The sequence below is a fragment of the Pongo pygmaeus genome, chromosome 16 (assembly GCF_028885625.2).
Source record: "Pongo pygmaeus isolate AG05252 chromosome 16, NHGRI_mPonPyg2-v2.0_pri, whole genome shotgun sequence".
In the NCBI taxonomy this organism is placed as follows: Eukaryota; Metazoa; Chordata; class Mammalia; order Primates; family Hominidae; genus Pongo; species Pongo pygmaeus.
The window spans coordinates 64398916-64425378 of NC_072389.2; the positions used below are offsets into that span (position 1 = coordinate 64398916).

The 26463-nt window shown below is 37.9% G+C and overlaps 1 protein-coding gene across 13 annotated transcripts in view; it reads left to right on the plus strand.

Annotated features, from left to right (window-relative positions):
* The window catches only part of RNF111 (ring finger protein 111), a 112389-nt gene that overhangs the window by 18537 nt on the left and 67389 nt on the right, over window positions 1-26463 (plus strand). For all 13 annotated transcript variants that reach the window (XM_054451255.1, XM_054451259.1, XM_054451260.1 and 10 more), the window contains exon 2: window positions 24907-25805. In XM_054451255.1, the coding sequence (XP_054307230.1) occupies window positions 24926-25805 (880 nt within the window). In that variant the 5' untranslated portion in view covers window positions 24907-24925. The remainder of the gene's footprint in view (window positions 1-24906; window positions 25806-26463) is intronic.

Consider the following 26463-nt stretch of genomic DNA (forward strand, 5'->3'; position numbering starts at 1 on the left):
ATTTAGGAAGTCACTATTTCTGTATTTCCTTCTAAGGAAAACAGTCTAAAGTATATTTTTATCTCCAGTGGGCATGGTCATTGTCAAGAGAAGGAAATGTTGGTGATTTTATTCGGGTGATGGGATTGGGACTTAATTTCTCTGTGCTTTTTCTGTGTATTCCAGATTTTATATAGTGAACTTATTTTAAAAACCAACCAAGTTGATGTTTGATGTATAATTTATACACAATATGAGGCACATGTTTTATGTATAGTTGGATGAATTTTGGCAAATGTGTCTGTCCATACAGTCAGCACCCCAATCAGGACATAAAACATTCCATCACTCTAGAAAGTTCCTTGGTGCTTTTTTGCCATCAGCCACCCACATCTCCTACCTCAGGCAACTACTCATCTGATTTTTGACATAGATGAGTTTTCTTTGTTTTAGAATTTCATGTAAGTAGTATTATTATTACTCTTGTGTTTGATACTCTGCTCATCAAATGTTTTCCCTTTAGCATTTTATTATGCAAAATTGCAAACAGAAAAGATGAAAGAATTGTACAGTGAACGCCCATCTCCCTGCCATCTAGATTCTATGATTAACAATTTGCTGTTTTTTTGCTTTATATTTCTAGCCATCTATTTGTTCCTCCAACCATCCATCAAGCACCTGTTGCTTTTTATGCAATTTAAAGTTACAAAATTAAAAAAAAAAGTTACAGACATCAGTGCATTTTACCCCTAAAAAACTACAGTTTCATGTCACTAACTAGAATCAAATATTTGTTTACAGTTATTTATTTTTTTTCTTTGAGATGGAGTCTCGCTCTGTCGCCCAGGCTGGGGTGCAGCGGCATGATCTTGGCTCACTGCAACCTTCGCCTCCCGGGTTCAAGCAGTTCTCTGCCTCAGCCCCCTGAGTAGCTGGGATTGCAGGTGCCCGCCACCACGCCCAGCTAATTTTTTTGTATTTTTAGTAGAGATGGTGTTTCACCGTCTTGGCCAGGCTGGTCTTGAACTGCTGACTTTGTGATCTGCCTGCCTCGGCCTCCCAAAGTGCTGGAATTACAGGCTGTTTACAGTTTTTAAAGTAAACTTTACATACAGTGAAATGCACAAATCTTAAGTGTACTATTTAAGTTTTGCCAAATGCATCTATTTATTGCCCAAATCCTTATGAAGGTATTGAACACGAACAACCATGACCCAAAAAGTTACATGCTCCTTCCTTGTCAGTCCTTTCTCTATCCCTTGAAGACATCCAATGTTCAATTTTTTTTTTTTTTTTTTTTTTTTACTTTAGGTTAGCTTTGCCTGTCTGGAATTTCAAATAAATAGAAGCATACAGATACTTTGTGTCTAGTTTTCCCTTAGCATGATATTTTTGAGATTAATCCGTATTGATACATGTATCAGTAGTTCCTTCTTTGTTGTTGCTGTTTGGTATCCCTTTGTAGCTGTATAACAATTTATCCATTCACCTGGAGATTTATTTTTTCTCTAATTTTTGGCTATTATGAGTAAAGCGATGAACATTAATATACAAGTTTTTGTATCCACGTTTTCCAACTTAGGCATGGAATTACCAGATCATAGGTTAGATGTATGCATAACTAACATTATTAGAAGCTGCCAGAGAGCATGTGTGGAGTTCCAGTTGTGGAATATCCTTGCCAATGTTTGGTGGTTTTGGTCTTTTTAGTTTTAGTTTTATTGGGTGTGTAATGGTATCTTACTATAGTTTTAATTTTGCATTCCTCTGGTGACTAAAGATATTGAAGATTTTTTAAATTTACTTATTGGCTATTTTTGTATGTTTTGTAAAATCTTTTGCCTATTTTTTGTGAGGTTGTGTTATTAGAATATAAGAGTTTTTTATATATTCAGTATTCAAGTTATGTATATGTGTTTGTATACACAAACATATGTATATATAATTTTATCTGTCTTTAGCTTACCAGCTTGTCCTTTTGTTTTCTTAATGCTGTCTCTGAAGAGTGGAGGTTTTGATTTTGATAAAGTCAAGCTTATTAATTTTTTTAAGAAATGGTAGTACTTTCTGTATCCTGTGAAATCTTTGCCCATGATATAATCACATAAACTTTCTGCTGTGTTTTTTCTAGAAGCTTTATAGTTTTAGGTTTAGTTAGTTTTTGTATCTGGTGTGAGGTAGGTGTTGAGATTCCTTTTTTTCCTATCTGGCTCTCCAGTTGTTTCACGACCATTTTTGTTTGTTTGTTTGTTTTTGGAGACAGAGTCTTTCTCTGTTGCCCAGGCTGAAGTGCAGTGCCACAGTCGTGGATCACTGCAGCCTCAACCTCCTGGGCTCAAGCGATCCTCCTGCCTCAGCCTCCTGAGTAGCTGAGACTGCAAGGACGCACCACCATGCCTGGCTAGTTTTAAAATTTTTTTATAGAGACAGGGTCTCACTATATTGCCCAGGCTGGTCTCGACTCCTGAGCTCAAGCAATCCTCCTGTGTCAGCCTCCCAAAGTGCTGGTATTTACAGGCGTGAGCCACTGCACTCAGCCTACCACCATTTGTTGAAAAGACAGTTCCTTCCTCATTATCTTGGCACTTTTGTTGGAAAATCATTTGATGATATATCTAAGATATATCTAAGTCTGTTTCTGGACTCTCTAGTCTGTCCTTACACCAATAGCCCCACTGTTGATACAGTTGGATTTAAATCTGTCAGTTTGCTGTTTGTTGTTTGTTTGTCCCACCTGTTCCTTTTCTCTTTTCCTGCCTCCTTTTGGATTGAGGATTTTTAAAAATCATATTACATTTATCACCACTTTTGGCTTATACTTTAAAAAAAAATCTTTTGTGGTTCTTTTAGGGTTTACACTATGCATCTTTGTCACAGTCTTTCTTCAAGGAATAATAGACTGTTGTATGTATAATATGAGAAACTTAAAACAGTATACTTTCATTTGTTCCCCTCCTGTCCTTTGTGTTAATATTGTCATGTATTTTATTTTATTTTATTTTTTTGAGATAGAGTCCCACTCTGTCACCCAGGCTGGAGTGCAGTGGCACAATCTTGGCTCACTGCAACCTCCACCTCCTGGGTTCAAGCGATTCTCTTGCCTCAGCCTCCTGAGCAGCTGGGATTATAGGCGCACCACCATGTCCAGCTAATTTTTTTGTATTTTTAGTAGAGATGGGGTTTCACCATGTTGGCCAGGCTGGTCTCAAGCTCTGACCTCAGGTGATCCGCCCACCTTGGCCTTTCAAAGTGCTGGGATTGCAGGCGTGAGCCACCGCGCCTGGCCACGTATTTTACTTTTACATGTTATCAGCTTTGGGAGGATTTCTTTTTCATATTTTGGGATATTTCATATTAGCTAGAGCATAGTCTTTGTGAGGGTGACTATCTCTGTGAGGGAAGATGCTAGTAAAACCCACTTTATCCCATTGTGCTTTTTACAAGTGACCAAATGGTGATGACTTAATATCAAAGTCAATATGACTTAATATCAGATATCAAAGTTTTCTGATCTGAAATTATCGAATTCTAAAGACTTTTTCATAAGTCTTTAGAATTCGATAATTTCAGATCAGAAAACTTTGATATTTGAGTCTGAAGAAAGGTTAGATAATATAGTCTTCTTATAGAACGATAGCAAAATTAGAACATTTGTGATTGTCCAGAATATTACCCAGTAATTCGACTCAAGGAAATTATTCAGTGGCCGGGCGCAGTGGCTCATGCCTATAATCCCAACACTTTGAGAAGTTGAGGCAGGTAGATCACTTGAAGTCAGGAGTTGAAGACCAGACTGGGCAACATGGCAAAACCCCGTCTCTGCAAAAAATTCAAAAAATTAGCTGGGCATGATGGCTCATGTCTGTAGTCCCAGTTACCTGGGAGGCTGAGGCAGGAGGATCACCTGAGCCCAGGAAGTCAAGGCTGCAGTGAGCTGTGATCCTGCCAGTGTGCTCCAGCCTGGGCAAAAGCAAGACCTTATCTCAAAACAAACAAACAAACAAAAATTAAAATGATTTTGCTAAATCGTAAGTTAATAATTATTTTCAGGTTCTCATTTTGTCATTCAGTTTATATGCAATTCTTTTTTAGCTTTGTGTCATTTGAGAATATGACATTTTGTTTATGCCTTCACATGAAATCATGGCTAAAAACAGATTTTGGAATACATGTTATAGGCAAATTTTTAATTGTGAACATTGTTTTATGTTGCTAATTATGTATTTTTAGACAAGTTTTGGGATTGATTTTGTTTTAAGAAAAATATTTATTTTGAAATTAATAAACCCATTACATGTAAATATAAATAGTATTTTATGAAAACTTTTTCAAAACAAAAACATTGAGAAGAGCAAGTTTCATATTTTTGCAAATGTGTCTGTCTTGATGACAGATGGATTCCACATCTGTTTTGTTTATTTATTTATTTTTTCTTTCTTTTTTTTGAGACAGAGTCTCACTCTGTCACGCAGGCTGGAGTGCAGTGGTGTGATCTCAGCTCACTCCAACCATTGCCTCCTAGGTTTAAGCGATTCTCCTGCCTCAGCCTCCCAAGTAGCTGGGATTACAGGTGCCCACCACCACACCTAGCTAATTTTTGTATTTTTAGTAGGGACAGGGTTTTACCATGTTGACCAGGCTGGTCGTGAACTCCTGACATCAAGTGATCTGCCCACTTTGGCCTCCCAGAGTGCTGGGATTACAGTCATAAGCCACCACATCTGGCCTCCACATCTGTTTTAATCTTTGAAGTGTATTAAAAGTTATAGTTCTCCCTGCTTGAAGGTAATGAACAAGTTGAGACTGGGTTGCCTGATGAGAGTTGTAGGGAGCTTAGTATTAATGTTGAAGATTAAAGGAGAGCCTGGGGTTTTAGGTATAATAAAGTAGATTCCTACTCCTGTTATTTAATTGGAATGAATTCTGAGGGAAATTTTGTAATTCTGTGGGCTTTTGTCTAGTTTTTCATATGCTCAAAAGTGTCTGAAGAAGTCATCTAATTTCCCCTTTTCTTCCTAACGGTCATCGTTCTAGACAGATAGTTGTTTGAATTTGGCATCTTGAAGGTTAAAAATTGTCTATCAGAAGATTGTATTTTGTCTTTCATATAACTTGTTGTATACATTTTTAGGTATACTTCATCGTTAATTATGTAGTTTATTCAGGGAAACTCTGCCATGAAAAATAGGGTAATTGGGTCTCTGTTCTTCGAATTTCACTGTCTTATCCTTCCTGGAAAACTTTTCCTGGTACACCCTACCCTTCAGAATCGGATTAGATTCTACTTCTATTAAGTTTCAATGCATACTTCTATCATAACACTTAAACTGCATTTTGATTACCTACTGATATTTCTCACTAACTGCTAGACTATAACTTCTTCAGGACTGGTCTGTGTCTTTATTCATTCTTGTGTTTACAATACTTGGGGCATTCTAGCACATTTAAGGTACTCAGAAAGTGTTTATTCCACAGTGTATTAGTTTGCTCGGGCTGCGGTGATGAAATGCCACAGATGGAGTGGCTTAAACCACAGAACTTTACTTCCTACTAGTTCTGTAGACTGTAAGTCCAATATCAAGGTGTCAGCGGGTTTGATTTTTCCTGAGGCCCCTCTTCTTGGTTTATAAATGACCCCTTGCTGTGTTCTCACATAATCTTTTTTTTCTGTGTGTTTGCATCCTGATATTGCTTTGTGTGTTTAAATTTCCCCTTCTTTTAAGGACTCCAGTCAGATTGGATTAGGACCCATTCATATGAGTTCATCTAACATTAATTACCTCTTTAAACGTCTTATCTCTAAATACAGACACATTTTGAAGTACTGGGTGTTAGGACTTCAACGTATGAATTTTGGGGAACACAAAGAAGTTCATAGCGCATTGAAACTGACACTTGGCATATGTTCTAACTGAAGATAATGTCTTATGGTTCACTACCAAACTAGGGTTGTCAAAGTTGGGACCAAAGATTCCTAGCTTATATAAGAATAAGTGGCTTAATTTTAGTGTTCTTTTTTGTTTGTTTGCTTTTTTTTTTTTTTTGAGATGGAGTCTCGCTCTGTCACCCAGGCAGGAATGCAGTGGCGTGATCTTGCCTCACTGCAACCTCCGCCTCCTGGGTTCAGGTGATTCTCATACCTCAGCCCTCTGAGTAGCTGGGATTACAGGCATGCATCACCACACCTGGCTGATTTTTGTATTTTTAGTAGAGACGGAGTTTCACTGTGTTGGCCGGGCTGGTCTCAAACTTCTGACCTCAGGTGGTCCACTTGCCTAGGCCTCCCAAAGTGTTGGGATTACAGGCGTGAGCCACTGCACCTGGCCTAGTGTTCTGTCTTAATTTCCACTTAGGTAGTTGTAGTATTTGATAATTAAGACCCTTAGCCTTTAGTGCTTTGAAGTACTACTTGTCTGTTCCCATTTAATAGTAGGTTTTCTTTATGCTTTATGTCACAAAAAAACAGATAAAACACAGGTATACACACTTGGGCATATGTATGCTTTGTGTACGTATTGACTATTAATGCATGATTGCTGAACATTTTAACACAAGAAATGTGTTTATTTGGAAAATTACCAGTGGTAATTTGAGAAGATGACATGATTGGATAATGTTTTCATAGAAAAATTAGCTATAATTTTTTGACTTACACATAATTTCTCAGTGTATACAGATGTATGCCTTGCTATCCCAGTGGAGCAACTGGACGGTTTTAGGCCCTTTCTTTTCTCAGGGTGGTTCCAGCTCTTTTTTTCTTTTTTTTTTGAGACAGAGTCTTGCTTTGTCACCTGGGCTGGAGTGCAGTGGCGTAATCTCAGCTCACTGCAACCTGTGCCCCCCAGGTTCAAGCGATTCTCCCACCTCAGCCTCCCAAGTATCTGTGATTACAGGTGCCTGCCACCACACCTGGCTAATTTTTGTATTTTTAGTTGAGACGGGGTTTCACCATGTTGGCCAGGCTAGTCTTGAACTCCTGACCTCAGGTGATCCACCTACCTTGGCCTCCCAAAGTGCTGAGATTATAGGCGTGAGCCACGGTGACCGGCCTGGTTCCAGCTTTAGATTTTTGGAGACTGGCAGTAGTGAGAAAATGGATGGTGAAGTTATAGGGCAGGGTAAGCTCCATAGTCACTCATTTCTCTCCTGCCTTTCCTAGGGATCAGGAGAAGTTTGTAAATAATACCCTTGTTTTTAAAAAAAATGATTTTATTTTGCAGTAGTTTTACATTTACATTGCAAAAATAGTACACAGAGTTCCCATATATCGCTCACTTAGTTTACCTTATTAACATCTTACCCATTACACGTTTGTCATGACTAAGAGACCAACATTGATACATCGCTGTTAAATAAACTCCAGATAATGTTTCATTGTAGACTCTGGTTTCACAGTTTCTCAGTCTTCCCTTACTTTTTCTGACTAATAGTTTTGTGGGTTACCTGTCAAATATTTTATAGACCATCCCTGAATCTAGGTTAGCAGAATGTTTTTCTCATAGTTTGGGGTTTTGGGAAAGAATACCACAGAAGTAAGGTATTCTTACTTCTGTAAGTAAGGCCCTGCCTTTCTCATCACATTGTATCAGGAGTACATGGTGTCAACATGACTTAGCACTGATCTGATTAATTGTGATCAGCTGGCTGAGTAGTGTTTGCCAGGTTTCTCCACTATAGAGTTACTCTTTTCTTGCCTACTTGAGATTAGTGGGGGAGGGGTCGTTAAGCTTCAAGTCCTGGACGAGGGATTGTCCACATAAATGTTTGGAATTCTTCTGTAAGGAAGATTTATTTATATCAGTATATATTAATGGATATTCATTTTTTTTCCCTTTTTTTGGAGACAGAGTTTCACTCTGTTGCCCAGGCTGGAGTATAGTGGTGCTTTCCTGGCTCACTGCAACCTCTGCCTCCCAGGTTCAAGTAATTCTTATGCCTCAGCGTCCTGAGTAGCTGGGATTACAGGCACATGCCACAACACCCGGGTAATTTTTGTGTTTTTTAGTGGAGACAAAGGTTTCACTATATTGCCCAGGCTGGTCTTGAACTCCTGAGCTTAGGCAATCCGCCTTCTGTGGCCTCCCAAAGTGCTAGAATTACGGGTGTGAGCCACTGCCACCAGCCTCATTTTAAAATTTTGGACTAGAATTAATACTACATTATTTATTTTGTTGTCAAAATTTTTCCAGCTTTGGCCTTTGGGAGCTCTTTCAGCTTGGTTCCAGTGTCCTGTTTGACATGCCCCTATTCTTTTGTGTTTCTTTACTTTCTGGCACTACAAGATGCTCCAGGCTTGTATTTTCAATGCCCTGGTGAAATCAGCTGTTTCGCCAAGAAACCTTTGTTCTTTTTATTGGAGAATGGTATTACAAGTCAGAATCTGAGCATTGGGAGTTGGTGTCCTTTTTATTTGACTCCTCAGTTCCTATGCAGAATGCTTGGAGAGTTTGAATCTGGATATTTGGAGGAATAGTGAAGGGTAAAAATACCTGCAGTATCACATTTGTATCATAATACTTGGCAGTATCTATGTGTTGACTTTTCTGCTGTGGAATTATAGAAAGCAGCTTTTCAAAAGCATTTTTCTGTTTCTTAAGAAGTTAGAAAGCTTCAGAAGGAATATATACTTGTTTTAGGGGCAAGCACATAGGGGAAAGTTGTTAGATTCTTCTGTTTTATTCTGAGCCTAAGAAAAAATGATCTCTCTTTGGGTGCAGAAAGAAAGCATGTTATCAGGAAAACTGCCATGAACAAAGAGGTATTTGAAAAATTGTATTAACAGGAATTGGAGACTTTTTTTTTTTTTTTTTTTTTTTTGAGACAGGGTCTTCCTCTATGGACCACCTGGAGTGCAGTGGCACCATCACGGCTCACTGCCGTCCTTACCTCCTGGGCTCAAGCGATTCTCCTACCTCAGCCTCCTGAATAGCTGAGACAACATGTGTGCGCCGCCACTCTCCCCTAATTTTTGTATTTTTTGTAGAGACAGAGTTTCACCATGTTGCCCAGGCTGGTCTCTTCCTGGCCTCAGTCCATCTGCCTGCCTTGGCCTCTGTAAGTGCTGGGATAATACGTGTGAGCCTGACCGCTGTGCCTCACCACCCAATTTCTTCTTATTTTAAAATTCTGTAGTTTGGCCTTTGCTATTTAGCCTTAGTTTTAGATCAGTACTTACTAGGACCAAAGTCGAATTTTTTTTATTCTGTTATTTTTCTTTATAATTTTCTCAAAATAGAAATAAAGAATAAAAATAAAATATGATGGATAAGATAGAAGTCACTTATGTTTTCCTTATCATTTTGAAGGCTTTTTTTGCATACTAGCATATTAGAGATATTGTCATGTTTTGTGTTTTGTATGTTTCTAAATTTTTATTTTATCATTCTTATGAATTCACATAGTTTTATAATACTATTGAAATATTTTATGCATTTTAATAAAAATGGAGATAATATTGTTCGTCACAATGGGCATGTTAATGTGGTGAAACTGCTAAAACTACTCTTTGCCACCATCACTGTAAGAGCTTCCTCCGTAGTCTTTCTGACTTTCCCTCTAGCCTATTCCCTTCAGCTCCTCAGGTAAGTCTTCCTAAAACTAGATTAAACAGAAACCTATAATCCCTCACTCTGATAATTTGACCCTAGCTTATTCTCCCCTACTAAAAAAAAAACAAGAACAAAAGAACCTACAGCCCCAAGCATTGGAGTATTTAGATGTTGCCATTTCTTGCCATGTCTCAGCATTGTTTGAAATGAATATTCTTTGCCCACTGTCACCCTGTTCATCCTTCATGGTTTGACTTGGATGTGACTTTCTTTATGAAGCCATTATCAGAGTCCTTAATTGCCTCCTTTTGTTCCTACAGAGTGCTTTTATTTATAGCGTGTTTATAACATATTCTGGTTATTTATTTATTTATTCAAGACAGGTTCTCACGCCCAGGTTGGAGTGCAGTGGAGTGATCTTGGCCCACTGCAACCTCTGCCCCTGGGCTCAAGTGATCCTCCCACCTCAGCCTCCTGAGTAGCTGGGACTCCAGGTGCACCCCACCACGCCTAGATAACTTTTGTATTTTTAGTAGAGACAGGGTTTTGCCATGTGTTGACCTCCTAGCTCAAGCAATCTGCCCACCTTGGCCTCCCAAAGTGCTAGGATTACAGGCATGAGCCACTGCTCCTGGTCAATTTTGGTTAAAAAAAATTTTATATATATATATATTTTTTTTTTTCTTTTTTTTGAGATAGAGTCTTGCTCTGTTGCCAGGCTGGAGTGCAGTGGCATGATTTCGGCTCACTGCAACCTCCACCTCCCAGATTCAAGCGATTCTCCTGCCTCAGCCACTCGAGTAGCTGGGACTACAGGCACGCACCACCACGCCCAGCTGATTTTTGTATTTTTAGTAGAGATGGGGTTTCACCATGTTGGCCAGAATGGTCTTGATCTCTTAACTTCGTGATCTGCCCACTTTGGCCTAATTATTTATATTCTGTATTTCTTTCCGTTATACTAAATTGTGAGCTTCTTGAAGGATGGGACCCTGTATTTTCTGTCTCTGCCCACAGATCCAGCATATAAAGTAGTTATTCTGTAATTATTTGAATAATTGAGCATATACTATATCAGTCAACATTTTTCATCTTGCCAGGCCCACCATAATTTTGTTCTACCCTACCTATTTCAAACAGTATTTCCTGCCTCTCACAAGGATGTGCTCACGGCTTCAGTGACATTGTTTTCTCCAAAGGGTTCTGTATAGCAGGGTTCCCCAACCCCTGGGCCACAGACTGGTACCCATCTGTGGCCTATTAGGAACTAGGCCATGTACCAGTAGGTGAGTGGTGGATGAGTAGTGAAGCTTCATCTATATTTACAGCCACTCCCCATCACTCACATTACTGCTTGAGTTCTGCCTCCTGTCAGATCAGCAGCGGCATTCTTGTAGGAGCGTGAACCCTATTGTGAACTGCGTAAGTGAGGGATCTAGGTTGCGTGCTCCTTAAGAGAATCTAATGCCTGATGATCTGTCACTGTCTCCCATCACCCCCACTTGGGACCATCTAGTTGCAGGAGAACAAGCCCAGGGCTCCCATTGATTCTATCTTACGGTGAATTGTATAATATTATATATTGCAGTGCAATGATAATAGAAATAAAGTGCACAATAAATGTACTCAAATCATCTCAAACCACACCCACCCACCCCCACCCTGGGTCCATGGAAAAATTGTCTTCCACGAAACGGGTCCCTGGTGCCAAAAAGGTTGGGAACCGCTGCTGTATAGGCCACAATAATGTTTATTTTTGTATTTTTAAGTTTGATTTTCTAGAGATCGTAAATGTGTCATTCAGCATATGTGACAATGCTTATTCATAAGAGAAAGACCAAGCCATTTAATAGTATTGACAAAAAAATTAATAGTTCAAAATGTAAAATGTGCTGCTGTAAAGATTTAAGAGCTTATTTGGGAATATGGTTTCATTTTACATTTACCTGTTACAGATTGTTAAATTTTGAAGACATGTTGAAGCAGACATCTTTTCCATATATTTATAAAAACATAAATTGTCTTTAGGTTTGGCTTCTATCACTTTAAAAGAGAGAACTCTTCAGTTCCAATCTCCAAGGAAATCTGGAAGCCACTTAAAGTTCAGTTTTGGAAACTGGAAGTTAAAATAACAGAAATCTCTAAGAGTAGTTTGTAAGTTTGAAGCTTTGAAAGTTGACAGATTTATTACTTGAATTATCAAGAACAAAAGGTCCTGGAGGTTTGTCTTCCAGGTTTGTCACATTATTTGTTGAACTCTTTTTTTTTTTTTTTTTTGAGATGGAGTTTTGCTCTTGTTGTCCAGGCTAGAGTGCAATGGCACAATCTCAGCTCTTTGCAACCTCCACTTCCTGGGTTCAAACAATTCTCCTGCTTCAGCCTCCTGAGTAGCTGAGATTACAGGCACCCGCCATCATGCCCAGCTAATTTTTTGTATTTTAAGTTGAGACGGGGTTTCATCATGTTGGCCAGGCTGGTCTCGAACTCCCAACCTCAGGTGATCCACCTGCCTCAGCCTCCTAAAGCGCTGGGATTATAGGTATGAACCACCGTGCCCAGCCTATTTGTTGAGCTTTTATAGACTACTTTCCATTAATGCAGCAATCATAATTATTACATTTTTAATGAAGAAAGATTTTTTGAAATGGTTTGATAAATTATTATCATTTTCGAGCATTAAAATTTATTTGTAAAGATGGGTTCAAAAACAACATGCCTAGAATTGTAGACTAACAGCAGTAAGTAAAAATCAGTTCTCACATTTGACAATTTCATTCTAATCTGCTAACAGTCACTGCCATTTCTGAGTTTCTGCCCTATTCTGTCATTAAGGTGTCCAGGATTGGTGGTCATTTCTGGTCACTTAAGAAATTTTATGCCTAGCCAAGATTCCTGTAAAAATAGTGCTTGCATATATTTGATTTGTTTCTGTAGAAATCTGTTGTCAACAAAGTTGTGTTCTAATGTAGTGGAAAATTTAAACATATTATGGTCTCATAATTTATTTCCTTAAAAAATCTTTAAGTTAAAAATTGGTAAAATGGTTACTTTTTAGAAAAAAGCAAAGTATATATACAGAAACTTATAAAGGGTAAAAGACCCCAGCCCAGTGCTATAAATTTCTACCCTGTTGTTTCACTCCCAAACTGTTAAGTGTGTATTTTTCAAATGCATATATTAAAGAGTTGTTTTACAAAGAAGAATCCTGTAATAGTAGACTTACTTGTAGTCTATTTAAAGAAAATGATCCATACTTTCAATAACAGTTTGTACAAATCCTGCCTGATTTTAAAAGGCTGCTTAGCAGTTAATTTTATGTAATACTTTTTTTTTAAATAAGGATGAAAAAAAGTTTGAGTTCAGTTTTTCCCTTTTTTTCTGCGCTCTCAGTTGTGCATGTAACTGTACATTTGTTTCTTCTCTTTTTTCTTTTTTTTTGAGACAGCGCCATGCTCTGTGGCCCAGGTTGGAGTGCAGTGGTAAGACCTCAGCTCACTGCAGCCTCTGCCTTCCAGGCTCAAGTGATCCTCCCACCTTAGCCACCTGAGTAGGTGAGACGCCACCACCCTGGCTAATTTTTGTGTATATATATATATATGTATATATATATATATATATATTTTTTTTTTTGTAGAGGTGAGGTTTCATCATGTTGCCCAGGGTGGTTTTGAACCCCTGGGCTCAAGGGATCCACGTGCCTTGGCCTCGCAAACTGCTGGGATTACAGGTGTGATCCATTTATTTATTTTCTTAAATTAAGTTTTAATTATTTTAAAGTTCCACTGAACAAAATAATGAGAAGATGCAAACAATATTGAGTTGAATGGATCCTTAGGTGTATGTATTCAGGCCATTTGAAAAAATACAGTGTTTTTAAAGGTCTGATATGTCTGATGGTAATGTTTATGTTTCACAGTTTTAAAAAAAATTGGGTTTCTTCTAATTTGTGACAGAGCCAGTTTGGAGTCCTTGTTCATCCAGAAATGAGGTCTCGCTCTTTACTAGGATTGTCTGTTAACATCCTGTTATACAGTTTTGTAGTGTTTTTCATATAGGTTTATACACCATTCTTGTCAGGCTGTTCTTGTCAGGCTTAATACCTTGGAATAACTATATAGCTATTTTTGTTGCTTTGGGGAAAGTGATCTTTTTTCCATTGCACTTTTAAAATTGTTATTACTGGATATTTAAAAGTATTTAAGCCGGGCGTGGTGGCTTATGCCTGTAATCCCAGCTCTTTGGGAGGCTGAGGTGGGTGGATCACCTGAGGTCAGGAATTCGAGACCAGCCTGGCCAACGTGGTGAAACCCTGTCTTACTGAAAAATACAAAAATTAGCCAGGTGTGGTGGTGTGTACCTGTAGTCCTAGCTGCTCGGGAGGCTGAGGCAGCAGAATTGCTTGAACCTGGGAGGTGGAGGTTGCAGTGAGTCGAGATCGTGCCACTGCACTTCAGCCTGGGTGACAGACTGAGACTCTGTCTGAAAAAAACAAAAAACAAAAAACACAAAAGTATTTATTGATAGAAAAATACAGCTACTGCACCGAAATGGGGTTAATGGATTTTTGAGTTTAGTTTCTTAGATTTTATTTTATATATCATATAATTTTATATTTCGTATTACATAAGATATAAATATATACTCATACATAGAATACATATTTTACATGTTAGATATATAAAATTTGTTAGATATGTAATATGCAAATATACTATATATTTTGTAAGATACATAATTCTATATACAATAAAGATGATACATATATGTATATGCTGTACATAAATATAACACAATATATAATATGTATTATATATAGTAAATATGCATTATATATTGTAATATATAGTAATTAATTAGCAGTATCTTTATGTCTCATATTTTATGTTTCAGTATACATTTCAGGATCCAGGCTTCCTTACCAGAAATATTAGACACTTGTGCAGTATGCCCCTATGACTTGTAGTGCTGCCACCCTACCAAAAAAGAACTGACTCCCAGATACTGTTTAGGCTTGTGAGGTTAGATACACCCTTCATTTTGCTATTAGCCGTGATAATAACAGAGTCATTGCTAGAGCAGTAGACGCTGTAACATATTGAACTTCACCCAGTTTGTATTGACAGGAGATGTAAGTTGATGTTATGTTTCTCTTTGATGACTAATATTTAAGGATTTCAGAATGCTTTAACAAGACAGATGAGAAAATCATTAAGTTCACTGAGAAATTGAAACCTTTTATTTGAGAGAGGTTTAACTTATCTGTTTCCAAAAGCAGAATATCTGGTATTAGAATTTAGGGGGCTGAAACATCCAGCTACCAAACTCCAGTCCTCCATAATAGAGGAAAGTCTGTAGAATTCTTGGCTTTGATACGTTTTATGCTAAAGAAATTTGGTTTTTTGTTTCTATACTTCAAACTTTTGTGGGAACAGTTTTTGATTCCCTTCTTTTTTGTTGTTTTAATTTTTATTTTTTAAATCTCAATAGGTTTTTGGGAAACAGGTGGTGTTTGGTTACATGAATAAGTTCTTTAGTGGTGATTTCTGAGATTTTGGTGCACCCATCACCTGAGCCACGTATACTGTACCTAATGTGTAGTCTTTTATCCCTGACCTCAGTTTCCACCCTTTCCCCCAGAGTCCTTTGTATCATTCTTATGCCTCTGTGTCCTCATAGGTTAGATCCCAGATTTTATGCCCTGCCTTTTTTTGTTTGTTTGAGACGAAGTCTTGCTCTGTTTCCCAGGCTGGAGTGCAGTGATGCGATCTCGGCTCACTGCAAACTCCGCCTTGTGGGTTCAAGTGATTCTCCTGTCTCAGCCTCGCCAGTAGCTGGGATTACAGGTGGGTGCCACCATGCCCGGCTAATTTTTGTATTTTTAGTAGAGACAGGGTTTTGTTATGTTGGCTAGGCTGGTTTCGAACTCCTGACCTCAAGTCATCCGCCTGTCTTGGCCTCCCAAAGTGTTGGGATTATAGGTGTGAACCACCACGCCTGGCCTATGCCCTTCTGGATCTCAAAGATTTCATTTATTTTTAGGTATAAGAGAAAGTCTTAAATGTTAAGTCTTATGTATGTACCTGCTCCTTTAGGAAAGTAATTAATAATAACAGCCATTATGCCATGTGCTTTGTTCCGTACTCTCATTTAACCGTTACGGAATTTCATGAGGTAAGTACTATTATTATTCCAATTTTATAGACTAGAAACAGTTTCAGAGAGTACTATGGCCAAGATTACATAGGGGCAGACTCAAGACTGTAACTCAGTGATCCCTAGATTGAAAATCTACATCACTGTTTATCACTCAGTATTCATTGAATATTTCATTTTCTATAATTTCACGTTTCCTGGATTTACTGTAGCTTTTTGGTTATTGCTATGCCTTCATTTTCTCTAGCTTCTTATAAATTTTTTTTTCTTTTGAGTCAGAGTTTGCTCTGTCACCCAGGCTGAAGTACAGTGACGTGACTTCACCTCACTGCAACCTTGCCTCCCAGGTTCAAGCGATCCTCCTGCTTCAGCCTCCCAAGTAGCTGGAACTACAGGCGCGTGCCACCATGCCTGGCTAATTTTTGTATTTTTAGTTGAGACGGGGTTTCACCATGTTGGCCAGGCTGGACTCTTAACTCCTGACCTAAAGTGATCCCCCCGCCTTGGCGTCCCAAATGCTGGGATTGCAAGCATGAGCTACCACACCTGGCCAAGCTTCCTATAAAATATTTTGGAAATATTTTATAAGACTAATTAACCTTGAAATTTTCCTCTTAGTGGTTTTGTCTGTTAGCTAGTTCTCTACCCTAAGTGTTTTGAGGTCTTTATACTTAGAGGCGACAGAGAATTTTACTTCATTCAGAGCAAGCCTTAGCTGAGATATTAAAATCATGTGAAAGTCTGTCTAAATGTAAGCATGGTTCCATCTTTGCTTCTCAGCTCCTCTTTACATGTCAGAGGAGATAGTTATCCTGGACAGACCTCCCAAAAGATAACTTTGACTTCCAGAATCTGACAGTTCTAATCTCCCTTTAACTGTATTTTCATTCCTTTTTATAGCATGAGCAGTAATATCCAGACCAACATGGAATGGAGGATGTCCTTCAGTCTCCTCACATGGCTATCCCTTATGCAGTCCTCTTTTAACAAGTAATTGTTTCTGTGGATATCTGTTTAGGTTAAGGAGTATAGTGAACGTCTTTGGGTTTAGGTTGTTTAACGTCTTCACACTTCATGTAAATCATTCTTCCAGTGTCTTTTAAATGCAACCAAAAGACTCACCAAAGTGACATTGGCAAATAATAGGAAACTTCTCATTATTAATATCAGCATAGACACATCCAATAAGGAGATTGCCTGTCCTTCCTGCTCTCTACCTAGAGGGTGTCTAGTTTTTAATTTGGATCTGAGAAAAGTAAGGAGAAATTCTGGGCTGCTTGATGCAAAAGTATGAACAGATCTGCAGTGTTCTGGTGGATTCCCTGGATGACAGAGAATCTTTGAAAGTGAGGAAATTGGCTGGGCGCGGTGGCTCACGCCTGTAATCCCAGCACTTTGGGAGGCTGAGGCGGGAGGATCACCTGAGATCAGGAGGTCGAGACCAGCCTGGCCAACGTGGTGAAACCCTGTCTCTACTAAAAATACAAATAATTAACTGGGCATGGTGGTGTATGTCTGTAATCCCAGCTACTCGGGAGGCTGAGGCAGGAGAATCGGTTGAACCCGGGAGACGGAGGTTGCAGTGAGCCGAGATCACACCACTGCACTCCAGCCTGGGTGACAAGAGCGAGACTCAATCTCAAAGAAAAAAAAAAAAGAAAGTGAGGAAATAGCATGCTGGTTTACCCTGTTTTGTAATTGAAAGAATTTGCTATTATTTTGGCATCAAATTGAATTTCCCATAAATTTTTGTGTAACTGACATTGTTATAATTGTTTTCATGTAGGTCCTTTGTGTCTCTTGTTAAATTTCATACCAGATATTAAATATTTTCATTCCTATTGTAAGTAGTATATTTTTGTTATTCTGTAGTATTTTCTAACTAGCTACTCTGTGTAAAGGAAAGTCATTGATTTTTGGAATGTTATTTTTATTTATATATGTTTGGTAAATATATAAGTAACTGGCCTGTCTTACTGTTGCCAGTGGTTTTCTATTGTTGAGCTCATTTGTCAATGTCATCTGCCAATAATGAAAAAAATTACCTTCTTTTAAATACATATGCCCATTTCCTTGTTTAAATGACTTTACTAGCCTTCCCAGAACAGTGTTGTATAACAATGAATTCCTTTTTTCTTCCAGATTTTAATGAGAATGCCTATAGTGTTTCACTATTAACCATCAGTCTTTTTCCCCCTGAATTATATATGCCAAACAAACCGTGTCTGTGAGCTGAATCCTGCCAGTCTAATTTGAAGATTTACTTTATAACTTTGAGCCTTGAGACCCTAAGGGACATGAAGAGTGATCTTAATAGACTTTCTGGAAGATGCAACCACTTTCCTGTTTAATATTTCCTATTCCCCAAGAAGTAGCATGTAGATCAGTTTACTAATAATATATAGGAAAAAATCTTTTGTTTCTCTACTGTTCTTTTCTATGGTCAGTTTCTCTCTTTTAAGGACCTGATTATCCCCAGTTACATGGTAAATATCTTGTGGCTACAGAATACCTGAAAAAGGAAATTGGGCAATAGTAAATATTCAAGAAATCTTAGGTATTAATTTCCTAATTTTGTTATTATTATTCTCATTCTGCATATTTTCTTTTCTGTCTCAGCTATTGGTGTCACCATATTCTTAGTTACCTAAGCTAGAAATATGGCAGTTGTGTTTTACTTCCTTCCTTTTACCCATTCTTTTACAGGTTAATGCAATTTAAAAAAATACTAATTGAGTGCCTACTATGTGCCAGTCAACTGTTTTCATTGCTAGAGATCTGCCTAGATGAGATTCCCACTTCCTTGGAACTTACATTCTACTGAGATGCTTTGTGTAATAAATAGGCTAGCAAGATCTTTTCAGTTAGTAGCAAGTACTTTATGAAAGACAGAATATGAGTTTGAGTGATGAGGAAGAGAGGGTGATTTTTTAAAGTGTGTTTTAGTCCAGATTCTCTGAGAAGCAGATGCCAACATAGGATTAAATGTTCTTTTACATATTTATGCCCATTCTCTTTTTTGAGTGACTTTACTAGCCTTTTCAGGATAATGTTTTATAACAATATCTCTTTTGAATTATTTTGGTGGTTTAAATGTACGTAACATAAAATTACCATTTTTAAGTTTATAATTTGGCATTAAGTATGTTGACATTGTTGTGCAACATCTCCATCTATTTCCACAACTTTTTATCTTCCCCGACTGAAACTCAGTAACTGTTGAATACTAACTCCTATTCTCCCCCTCCCTCAGGCCCTCGCAACCACCATTTTATTTTCTGTCTAGGAATTTGACTACTCCGGGTAATTCATATAAGTGGAATCATACAATATTTGTCTTGTTGTGTCTTCTTATTTCACTTAGCGTAATGTCTTCAAGATTCATCCATGTTGTAATGCGTCAGGGTTTCGTTTTTAAGGCTGAGTACTATTTCATTGTACATGTATATCACATTTGTTTATCTATTTATCACTTCAGTGGACACTTCAGATGCTTCCACCTTTTGGTTTTTGCAAATAATGCTGTTACGATCCGCCCTCCTCGGCCTTCCAAAGTGCTGGGATTACAGGCGTGAGCCACTGTGCCCAGCCAGAAATCAAGTTTATCTTACAGTTTCATAGCAGTTATCCTGAGTATAACTTTTTCCTTTCTACTAGGAAAGATAATAAGTTTAACAAGGGTCCCACTATTCTTTTCATAATTGAGTTCATTATTAGGTTGTATACTCCTAGCAGAAATCTCTTGAGAAATTTTAGTATGAGCTAATGCACTTAAGGGTCCAGAGTGATACTTTTTAGGGAAAATACCTTTCTTGCTAATGAAATTTTGACTATTTAGAATATGTAACAAAGCATATTGTCTGTATTATCTAGATATGAGTAGTAGTAGTTATAGGTAGTAGAAGAGAATATTCTGTCAGGCATTTGATTTAATATACTTAAGCTGGCACATAGTAAAATAAATAAGAGAATTAAAAATTTAATACACACTCCAAGTGATATCCCTGTAGTACAAGTATTATTTTTTTCACTTAATTATATTAAAAAGATAGTTAAATGGTAGACATATTTCTAGTTGATTTTCTGATAATCTCTAAAACTTTTGTAGAAAAATGCCAAGTCATCTATGGCTTTTTTTTTTTTTTTTCTTTTGAGTCAGAATTTTGCTGTTGTCGCCCAGGCTGGAGTGCAGTGGCGCGATCTCGGCTCACAGCAACCTCTGCATTGTGGGTTCAAGCGATTCTCCTGCCTCAGCCTCCCAAGTAGCTGGGATTACAGGCATGTGCCACCACGCCTTGCTAACTTTGCATTTTTGATAGAGACGGGTTTTTTCCATGTTGGTCAGGCTGGTCTCGAACTCCCAACCTCAGGTGATCTGCCCGCCTTGGCCTCCCAAAGTGCTGGGATTACAGGCGTGAGCCACTGTGCCCGGCCGGCTTTTTTTTTTCTTTTAAAATCTTATTTCTTTAGAGTCATGTAAGCAATCATTACATTTTTATTTAAAGTTGAAACAAGTATTCATATTTATAATTGGTGGTGAAGCATCATACCAATAATAGTGTATCACAGTTTAGAAGTAGAGTTCCTCAGAGTTGTGTGGATAGTCTTAATGGATTTTTCCTCCTTTGGCTCACATAAAGTTGTTTGTAATGTGAATTACTAAATCCCAACCCTAATTTTTAGTTTTGAAAGTTAGTGTTTTTTTTAGCTATCGTATTTTCTTAGTGCAAGGTTTACTAATAGTGGTGTATTCTACACTAGTATCAGGAGTAATTAGCATGCAGTCATCATGACATAGCAATAAAATGATTGGATCAATCTACACAAAGAGGGACTAGTATTATGGTTTCAGTATTGAAACAGTGTATAACAGCAAGCCATTTATAATGTCACCAAGGAAATATATCTTGTACACATTTGCCTCCTTTGTAAATTAGATCGGCCAATAATTTTTACAAAAATAAAAGACTAGAATACGGTTTTATCAAACAGCAAATAATTTAGAATATTATCTGTTATATTTGCTGCTTTTTAAGTTAAATGCAATACTTGTGTTTATTTCCTTTTGAACTTTCCTCTTCTCAGTTAAAAATACAGCCTGATATAATTACAGCGATGGATTTTAGAAAAAAAATTTAGAACATGATACAATACAGCGATGGATTTTAGAAGAAAAAAATAGTATGAATTACTCCCTGGGTGGGAACCTCTTAGTTATATGGGATATTAATTTTGCATTGAATGACTGCATGACATAGTAACTCAGAGAACAGTTAACTGGTGTACACACACCACAGCATACACCAAACCACCCCTCCTTGCTCCCCTGTACCCTTGTCTCATTGGACAGACTGAACTGATCAAAAATCAGAGCAGATTTAACCATAAAGAGTTGATTGCATTGTTTTGGCTTTGGGGCATGAAATGATGGAAAAGAAATTGGGTTTAGTTAATTGTGCTGTGAATCACTTCTTTGTAAATTAATGTGTGGCTGCATGTTCTCAGAATTTGTCTGGTTTTTGGCAAGTTTTCATTGCTTCTCATGATCTCAGTTATCCACATGAGGACTTAGTAATTATGGACGAGGAGTCTAATTTGTAAATCTTCAGCCAATAAAGACTCCAAGATCTCCTCCTCTGAAATCCACCAGAACATAAGTCTGACATGGGTTTCTGGAAGAACCCCAGCTGTTTCCAACATACATCATGAGACTTCTGTTGTTGATGGAGTCTATATAATTATCTGATGCCTAGAAATCTTGATACTTTTCCTCTTGACTTTTTAACTTTTTTTAAACCTCTTGACTTTCTGGCAGGAGTTTTATTGAGATTTAATTTCATTGGGTTTTAAGTATATTCCCAGAGTTGAATAGCCGGCACCACAATCAATTGTAGAACATTTTCAGTTCACTGAAAAGAAAAGAAATTCTATACCCTTTTTTCTTTTTTCTTTTGGGAGACAGAGTCTTGCTCTGTTGCCCGGGCTGGAGTGCAATGGCGCAATCTCGGCTCACTGCAACCTCTGTCTCCTGGGTTCAAGCGATTCTCCTGTGTCAGCCTCCTGAGTAGCTGGGATTACAGGTGCCTGCCACCATGCCCGGCTAATTTTTGTATTTTTAGTAGAGACAGGGTTTCTTTTCACCATGTTGGTCAGGCTGGTCTCTAACTCCTAACCTCAGGTGATCCACCCACCTCAGCCTCCCAAAGTGGTAGGATTACAGGCGTGAGCGACTGCACCTGGCCCACCTTTTTTTTTTTTTGAGACGGAGTTTCACTCTTGTTGTCCAGGCTGGAGTGCAGTGGTGTGATCTCGGCTCAGTACAACCTCTGCCTCCCTGGTTCAAGCAATTCTCCTGCCTCAGCCTCCTTAGTAGCTGGGATTACAGGTGCACGCCACCATACCTGGCTAATTTTTTGTGTTTTTAGTAGAGACGGGGTTTTACCATGTTGGCCAGGCTGGTCTCGAACTCCTAACCTCAGGTGATCTGCCCGCCTCGGCCTCCCAAAGTATAGGGATTACAGGCGTGAGCTACTGCACCTGGCCAGAAACTCCATGCTTTTTGGCCATCATAGTTGAATCCTCCTGTCATCCCCAGCCCTAGGTAACCACATTCTAGCTCTGTAGATTTGCCTATTCCAGACATTCCATATAAAGGGAATCTTACATTATGTTATCTTTTTGACTGGTTTCTTTTACTTAGCATATTGTTCATCCATGTTGTAGCTTGAATCAGTATGGTAGTCCCCGCCCCCGTCCAAGGGGAAACCATTCTAAGTCCCCCAGTGGATGCCTGAAACCATGTAGTGTTTTTTTTTTCATATACCTACATGCCTATCATAAAGTTTAATTTATAAATTAGGCAGAATAAGAGACTAACAACAACAAAGTAGCAAAATTCTAACAACATACTGTAATAAAACTTACGTGAATGTGGTCTCTCTCTCTCATACTGTGAGTAACTGAAGCTGTGGAAAGTTAAACTGGATAGTGAGGGACTACCGTACTTCATTTCTTTCTATTGCTGAGTAATAATCTTTTGTATGTATTTATTTATTCATCAGTTGATTGGCATTTGTGTTCCCACTTTTTGGCTGTTATGACTAATGTTGCTGTTTATAAGTTTTTTTTATGAATATGTGTTTTCATTTCTTTTGGGTACATACTTAGGAGTGGAAATGCTAGATCATATAGCAGTTGTGTTTAATTTTTTTTTTTTTTTTTCCTTGAGATAGAGTCTTGCTCTGTCGCCCAAGCTGGACTGTAGCGGTGCAATCACAGCTCACTGTAACGTCTGCCTCCCACGTTCAAGTGATTCTCATGCTTCAGCCTCCCAAGTAGCTGGGATTACAGTCAATGCGCCACTAGCCTGGCTAATTTTTGTATTTTTAGTAGAGATGGGGTTTCGCCATGTTGACCAGCTGGTCTCGAACTCCTGGCCTCCAGTGATCCGCCCGCCTTGGCCTCCCAAAGTGGTGGGATTACAGACATGAGCCACCACGCCCAGTTTGTATTTAATTTTTGAGGATCTGCTAGACCGCTTCCCAAAGTAGCTTGTATCATTTTACATTTCCATCAGCAATATGTGAGGGTTCCAATGTTTTTTTTTTTGCATCCTCTCTAACACTTGTTATTACCTGTGCGCTTTATTACAGCCGTCCTATTTGGCCCCATTCAACTCTTAGATCACATGTACCTGTGTTTTATCATTGTGACTTCTGTTTTCTTGCCTTTAATTGAAGTGATTCTTGTCTGACTGGCTGCCTTCTGTAATTTGCTCATTGCCATGCTCATGTTCACTCATCTTTGTGTTCCTGGTTTATCACTGATCCTGCTGAACTACAGATAAGGCATGATGGCTGATGTTGGATACAGCACTGCCTGTCCTTGTGAATAAGAATAAAAGAAGATTGTGGTTTTGATAGCTTTCTGTAGGAATAGGTCATTCTATGCCTTAATTATTGTCATTTGTTCTGATGGTAAAGTTATATACTACAGTAACATGGGAGACCTGTAAGATCATATATTTCTGTAACCCATTTGTAGAGAGGGAAAATACTTGCTTATTAAACAGCTGTTGTATTCGCTTTTTAGGAACTGGTTTAAAAATGTATTTTATGGGCAAAATAAATCTATGGTGTCAGAAGTTACAATAGTGGTTAACAATTTGGTGGGCTATAGTAATGGGAAGAAGATTCCTAGGGTGCTGGTTATGTTTCTCTATCTGTGTGCCAGTTACATAGAGGTGTTCATTTTGTTAGTGTTCCTTGATCTATAAACTTAGAATATGTATGTATGCTATACTTAATAAAAACTTGTTAAAAATATGTTAACATTGTTTATTCATATTTTGCACTAGTAAAGCTCTTCATTTGTCACATTTACTGCCTTTCTGATAAATATGTTTCATTTTGAGTCATGATATGTACTATTACATTATTTTCATATGTACATTGCATTGATGTAAATGCTTTAAATTCAGATCTCTTTTTGGCAGCTCGTAATTTAAGATGTTGAATGATTTAGTTAGCTGTACAGAGTTTGATTTTATATTCTGCTGTACTGTTTATTTAACTGAATGATCTTCAGCAGCCCACAGTCTTGGCTGTAATCTTTTTGTATCTAAAACTGAAATGCAATAGTTGTGTCTACTATCAGGAGAATTCAGATTCTCATTAGAGAATTAATAGAGTAGTATGAAGGAAAAAAAAATGGAAAAGAGAAGCTTATATTCATTAGCTCATTATTAATAGTATCAATCTAATGTAGTAACCATCTAGATGTATAGAAATATTTAATAATAACCACTTAAAAATGTCATACCAGGGGTAAAACATGTTGACTAATGAGTCTTTTGAATTCAAATCCTTTTATCTATATTTCACTGAAATAGGTTTTGAAGGAATAGTTTGATTTGACCAAATGTGTTTTGTTGCTGAAGGTAGTAAGATATGCAATAAGATCAGTTTTTGGTTAATAGAAGTTTTTAAGTAGGCTTATGCTCTATATTTACTGTATTTCTAAAAATTGGATGCATGAGTAGAGTGACCAGAGAAAAACGTTTTATAAGAACAGTAAAGTAATTCATAACAGACATTTTATGTACTGATGAGTAAAAGACAGTTCTGCCTTTATAAGGGATCTTCTTGGTGGAATTTGAGAACTCTTCAATTAAATAGTATAATAAAACACATTAAAAATCTTTTAAATATCTGATTTTGTCTTCTAGGCTTTCGTTAAAGTTTCCCATGTCTCAATGGACTCCTGAATATAACGAGCTCTACACCTTAAAAGTGGATATGAAGAGTGAGATTCCTTCTGATGCACCAAAGACACAGGAGAGTCTGAAAGGGATCCTTTTGCATCCAGAGCCCATTGGGGCCGCCAAAAGTTTTCCTGCAGGAGTTGAGATGATTAATAGTAAAGTGGGGAATGAATTCTCTCATCTGTGTGATGATTCTCAAAAGCAAGAGAAGGACATGAATGGTAACCAGCAAGAACAAGAAAAAAGTCTTGTTGTGAGGAAAAAACGCAAAAGCCAGCAGGCTGGCCCTTCGTATGTGCAGAATTGTGTTAAAGAAAACCAGGGAATATTAGGACTGAGGCAACACTTAGGAACACCAAGTGATGAAGATAATGATTCCTCTTTTAGTGATTGTCTTTCTTCTCCTTCATCTAGTCTGCATTTTGGAGATTCTGATACTGTGACTTCAGATGAGGATAAAGAAGTCTCTGTAAGACATTCCCAGACCATTTTGAATGCTAAAAGTAGAAGCCATAGTGCACGGTCTCATAAGTGGCCTCGGACTGAGACAGAATCTGTATCGGGATTGTTAATGAAAAGACCCTGTTTACATGGCAGTTCATTACGGAGACTTCCATGCAGAAAGAGATTTGTAAAAAATAATTCCTCACAGAGGACACAGAAACAAAAAGAGAGGATATTAATGCAGAGGAAGAAACGAGAAGTGTTAGCTCGAAGAAAATATGCCTTGCTACCTAGTTCTAGTAGTTCCAGTGAGAATGACCTCAGCAGTGAATCCTCTTCTAGCTCATCAACTGAAGGAGAAGAAGATTTGTTTGTTTCTGCCAGTGAAAACCACCAAAACAATCCAGCTGTTCCCTCAGGTAAAAATGTTTAAGCTGAGTAAAACATGGAACCTATTGCATTGTATTTGTGCTTAATTTTTTGTTTGTGTCTTACTGATTTTATTTAAAGGGACTATCAGGTTCTATTACTTTTATTTTTAAGTCATATAAATTACCAATTGCAGTATTAAACCATGACTCTAATGCTAAGATAAAAATTAAAAAAATTTCTAGTGACAAAAATAAGTCAGAGTTTTTTGGGGGAATAACCATTCATTACTTTTTTTTTTTCTGAAACAGAGTCTCACTGTGTCACCCAGGCTGGAGTGCAGTGGTGCAATCTCGGCTCACTGCAACCCCCGCCTCCTGGGTTCAAGCAATTCTCCTGCCTCAGCCTCCCAAGTAGCCAGGATTACAGGTGCCCACCACCATGCCCAGCTAATTTTTGTATTTTTAGTAGAGACGGGGTTTCACTATGTTGAACAGGCTAGTCTTGAGCTCCTGACCTCAAATTATCTGCCCACCTCGGCCTCCCAAAGTGATGGGATTACAGGCATGAGCCACCGCACCTGGCCTCATTTATTACATTTTATACATATTAGATTATATTTTATATACGTTCTTCATTTATGGTACACATTTTTTTCCTTGTGTTTCTTTAGTATGCTTGACTGTTATGAATACTTTTTCAGCTACC